The sequence below is a fragment of the Octodon degus genome, unplaced genomic scaffold, assembly GCF_000260255.1.
Source record: "Octodon degus isolate 3935 unplaced genomic scaffold, OctDeg1.0 scaffold00315, whole genome shotgun sequence".
Classification (NCBI taxonomy): domain Eukaryota; kingdom Metazoa; phylum Chordata; class Mammalia; order Rodentia; family Octodontidae; genus Octodon; species Octodon degus.
In genome coordinates, this window is record NW_004524891.1 from 95,921 (window position 1) to 101,373 (window position 5,453).

General features: G+C 40.1%; 1 protein-coding gene across 1 annotated transcript; it reads left to right on the top strand.

The window, feature by feature from the left end:
* Window positions 1-1,456: 1,456 nt before the first annotated feature.
* Window positions 1,457-2,395, top strand: LOC101565762 (olfactory receptor 2G3-like). The gene has a single exon (XM_004647590.1). It carries the CDS (start codon window positions 1,457-1,459, stop codon window positions 2,393-2,395), a length of 939 nt encoding a protein of 312 aa, XP_004647647.1.
* Window positions 2,396-5,453: the final 3,058 nt, after the last annotated feature.

Below are 5,453 nucleotides of genomic sequence, written 5' to 3' on the forward strand. Positions count from 1 at the left end.
CAAGGAAATGAGCTTAGATTCTGGGTTCCCAGGGCCTAGGAGACTTCTCAGGATGGAAGCTAGGGGGAAACAGGGTTCAAGCACAAGCTGCTGTTATGGGGGGCACGTGGTTAGGCAAGAAAAGTGCTAAAGTCCTTATGCTGGCTGCACAGACTTGGCATGAAGCACGATGTCAGCTGTGTACACCAAACATTCTTTATAAAGACAAAACGGTTGCAATATTTAATGTCTCTGTGACAACTCACAAAGCAGCTGAAAGAAAGATATTAATCCAGGGTACCAAAGTGGGCAACTGTCAAAAACAGAGAAGGCGGTCAGCTAGGACAGTGTACTCAGCGAACATAGCTGACCTTACTGATAAATTGACCTTTTCACCAAACTCTGCTTTGTATAGGCTTACTTCTGCAAAGTTTCTCACCAAATATAGTATTTTGAATATGTTTGTTTCAAAATAAAAATTTTCTGAGTCATAAAACCAGAGATAATAAATATTAAAGGGTAAAAACTTTGGTGAATTTTGGCATCACTTCTGGTTTTTTGTTTGTTTGTTTGTTTTACCATTTTGCCTTCTCTTTAGATAATAAAAAAATTTAAAGGTAAACTCAAATAAAGGCAATTTTTAAAATCTCTAGATTCTCTCTATATTCAATTTATTAGTACCATATTGACAGTGCAAAGGCACAAGTTTTTAAAGGATTCCTCATTAAGAATGTACAACTAAAAAATTAATTGCACATGTTGTACTATATTATGAAGAATATATCCTCTTTATGTGTATGCAATGTGTAAATATTTTTATTTTGGTAATACTACACATTCTTTATAAAACTGTACTAAGTTTGTTTAAGATCTTGACTGTAAATTACCCTGCCCCAATATCTAGAACAGCATCCCTCACACTGGCGCAGACAAAGTCACAGTAATTGTGCTCATAAAAATTGTTGAACGTTGGAAAACAGTGAAATCACTCACCAGTGAAACTTAAATCATAAACATTATCTCTACCCTTTGTTACATATTGCCCAGGGATATCCTTAACCCTATTTAATGATAAAAACTTTAACTCAATTCATGAAGAGAATGGTCCCCTAATCCTAATACTTATTCATAAGGCAAGCAATTTCTGTAGCCCCAAGAGGAAACAGAAAATGGATAAAGAAAAAAAAAAAGAAAGAAAAGAAAATGGATAAAGAGCAGAGACAAAATATAGCCCTGTGAGACCCACCACACCCAGCTCGGCCCCCACCATTTTTCTCAGTATGGGCCTCAATTAAATGCTCAACCTCATCTCAAACTGCAGTTGGGAATTATGTGTTGTGCCTCTATGTCCTGATCTAAAACTCCCTGTTACTGTTTGATAATGTAAATGAAACAGAGTGCACAAATTCTTTATGTAACTTTGACACTGATGCTCAATAAATCACATATCCTAAAACCTTTCAACAGACAGATTACAATGCAGGAGCCTAACCAGTCCACTGTCACAGAGTTTATTCTACTGGGCTTCGCTTCTAACCCCAGGACCAACCCTCTGCTCTTCACCTTCTTCTTAGTCTTTTACATGCTGATCCTTGCAAGCAACAGCCTCCTCATCACACTCATCTGCCAGGACTCACGCCTCCACACACCCATGTATTTTTTCATCAGTGTCCTCTCCTTGCTGGACGTGTGCTACACCACCACCACGGTACCTCAGATGCTTGTGCATATTCTCAGCAGGAGGAGGGCCATCTCTTTTGCCAGATGTGTAGCCCAGATGTACATCTTCCTCCTCTTTGGGGTCACTGAGTCCTGGCTTTTCTCCATCATGTCTATGGACAGGTATGTGGCCATTTGCCACCCTCTCAGGTACAAGGTCATCATGAGCCATGGGATGTGCCTCCTCTTGGTGGGTATCTGTGTGATTTATGGTGTGGTTGGTGGCCTGTGCTACACCTTCTTTGCTATGCATTTGCCCTACTGTGGTCCTAATGAAATTGACCACTACTTCTGTGAGGTTCCTGCTGTTCTAAAGCTGGCCTGTGCAGACACATCCCTCAATGACCTTGTGGACTTCATCACAGGCTTCAATGTTATTGTGGTGCCTCTCTCCCTGATTGCCATTGTCTATGGAAACATCTTTGCCACCATTCTGAAGATCCGCTCAGCCCAGGGCCGGATCAAGGCCTTCTCCACGTGTGCCTCCCACATCACTGTGGTCACCATGTTTGCTATTCCATGCATCATCATGTACATAAGCCCTGGCTCTGGCTCCTTATCAAACAGTGGAAAGAAAATGGCCCTTTTCTATAACATTGCCACAGCCTTCCTCAACCCTATCATCTATAGTCTAAGGAACAAGGACGTGAAACAAGCCTTTCTCAAATTGACTGGCAGGAGTAGGGCTCCAGAGTGAAGCTTTAAAGCTGAAGACGTGAGGAGCTAAGCAAAGTTGGACTTGAGGTCACCAACTTCCCAAGAACTCCTCTGTGAGCAGAAAAAAAACAGACTCTGGAAAATGACTCCGTCTCCTGGCCCAGGATGGAGAGGCATAGGGTGCTCAGACTTCTGTATATGTAAGGGATACTATTTAAGATAGAGATGATAGTGAAAGTGGGTTCAAGAACCTGGATTTTAGTGGCAGACAGACCAGGAGGAAATACTTGGTTTAGTCAATTTTTTTTTTCAGTACTGGGGATTGAACTCAGGACCCTGCGCTTGACAGGCAAGCATTTATTGTGCTGAGCTATCTCCCCGGCTTGCCAATTATTATAGATGTGAATTTCCAGAAGTGAATTTCCATGCAGGCAACCATGCTGAGGTTTGAAACTCTTCTCACAGAACAATTGTGATGTTATCTAAATGAGATAATATCGAGAAAGGGCTTAGTACAGAGCCTGGCATTCAGTGCCTTTTTGTAAATGTTAATTTTTTTATTTATTTTAATTAATTTATTCATACATACAGCACAATTTGATCATTTCAGCCCCATTCTTTCCCTGTGCTGCCTGTCCTCCTAGCTTCACCTTGGGGAAATGCACATAATTTATATTGCATATAACTAGCATTTGATCCTATCTCTCCCCCTATATTACCCACCCTCACACCACCTCTGCATCCCACTTATTTCCTTTCTCTTCTTTAATATTGGTCTCCTACCTATGTTCTTATCATCTGTTTTCAGATCCACATACGAGGGAAAACTTGTGAGAGTCCTGTCTGAGTATGTTTTATTTCATGCAACACGATGGTCTGCAAATCCATCTATTTTCTTGTAAATGATAGAATTTTGTTCTTCCTTACTGCTGAATAATACTTCATTGTGCATATAAACCATATTTTCTTTATCTATTCACCTTTTGGTGGGAACGTAGGCCAGTCCCATGTCTTGGTTATTGTGAACTGTGCTGCAATAAACATGCGGGTTCGATCCTTGGTGTGCCCTGGCGGCCCCACTGCCGGGGTGTGCTGAGATGCAGAAAGACACTGGGCGTGGTGGCACGTGCCTGTAATCCCAGCACTCGGGAGGCTGAAAGCAGGAGGATCACCGTGAGTCTGAACTGTATAGTGAGACCTATAGACACAGTACCAAATGCACAAAAATTAAGAATAAAACATACACGTATCCTTATAGTATATTGATTTTGGGAATTTACCAAAGAGGGCTGTACCTAGATCAAATTATAACTGTGTTTTAATTTTATGAGGAACCTCCATGCTAATTTCCATACTGACTGTACTAATTTACATCCCTCCCAGCAGTGTAAGAGAATTCCGTTTTGCCCATATCTTGCCAGTGTATATTGTGCTTTCTATTCATCATATCTATTCTGACTTGGGATGAATTGGCATCTCCATATACTTTTTATTTGCATTTCCTTAATGGCTAAAAGACATTTAACATTTTTAGTATGATTCTTGATCATTTATACTTCTTCTTCTTCTTGTTCTTCTTCTGAGAAATGTCTGTTCAATTCATTGCCTATTTACTGATTGGGCTATTTAATTGGTCTTTTAATTTAATTGTTTAGTTCTAATTTTTTTAAGTTTTATGTATTTTAGATATTAATTCTCTGTCAGGAGAGTAGCTCATAAAGATTTTCCCCCTTCAATAAGCTGTGTGTTCACTCTGTTATTTCCTTTGCATGCAAAACTTTTAAATTTAGTGTAGTCAGGCCAGGTCAAATAGCTCAGCGGATTCCCCCGAGTGCACTGCCGGCCCACCCCAGTGGAGCTCCAAGAAGGCAACTGAGACTGGGAGTGCTGGACACTAGGTCTGTAATCCCAGCTCTTGGAAAGCTGTAAATAGGTGAATCCCTAGAGTCTGAACTAGTAGTGAGACCTTGAACACCCTGTAGATGCTTCCCTAAAAAATACAAAATAAATAAATAAATAAATTTAATGTAGTCATACTTGTTGGGTCTTGCTATTATTTCCTGCCTGTGCCTATGACCTCAAGTGTTTCCCTATGTTTTCTTTTTTCTTTTTTTTGGAACCGGGGATTGAACTCAGATCCTTGCGTTTGCCAGTCAAACACTTATCCTACTGAGCCATCTCCCCAGTCCCCTATGTTTTCTTTTAACAGTTTCAAAGTTTTGTGTCTTAAGCCTAGCTCTCTGTTTCATTTTAAATTCCTTGTGTACAGGATGAAGCACAGCAATCTAATTTCAGGCTTCTACAAATGGGTATCCAGTTTTACTACCACCATTTGTTAAAGAGGCTGTCTTTTCTCCAATATATGTTACTGGCATTTTTGACTAATTGCTTTAGCTAAAATCTCAAGAAAGTTATTGAATAGGCAAGGGGAGTGTGGATGTCCTTGCCTCATTCTGGACTTTAGAGGAATGGTTTCAGGTTTTCCCCATACAGAATGATGTTGGCTGTGGGGTGGTCACATGAGTGGTCAAAATATGTGGTGAATGTTTAAATTTTTAAATTTATTACACCAAGGACACATTGCCGTTAACACTCCACTCAGAATGTTGCCCCCTCACGGTGAGCACACTCACCCCAACTTTCTTGCCATTTAATGGAACAGTTCTGGAAGTCCCCTTTCATGAGTCTCTTTATGAAGTCCAACCAACGCTATAGTGAATACTGCTGCTGAGTGCAGTCCCGTGGAAAATACAGGCTCATGGAAACATTACTGTGTGCCTCCTAACCCACCTTATTCACTAGGCCTGAACCACGTGACTTCTGGCTCTACTCAAGGCAAAAATGGGCATGAAAGGTGAGCATTTTAATCAGTTCAGAATACTGAGTCGGCCATGAAGAAGGACTTCCAGAATTTCTTTAGAACATTGCAAGAATGATAGAATAAATGTGTTTGAATGTGTATTGCTTCTAATGTTTATTTTTTGCCATTTTGTATTCTTCAAAACATAAAGTAAAATAAAATCTATAATGAGAAAAGCCATATTTTGAGAGAAATTAGTGGCAATGTGTCTTTCACTGCAATGATTTTTTAGTTTATA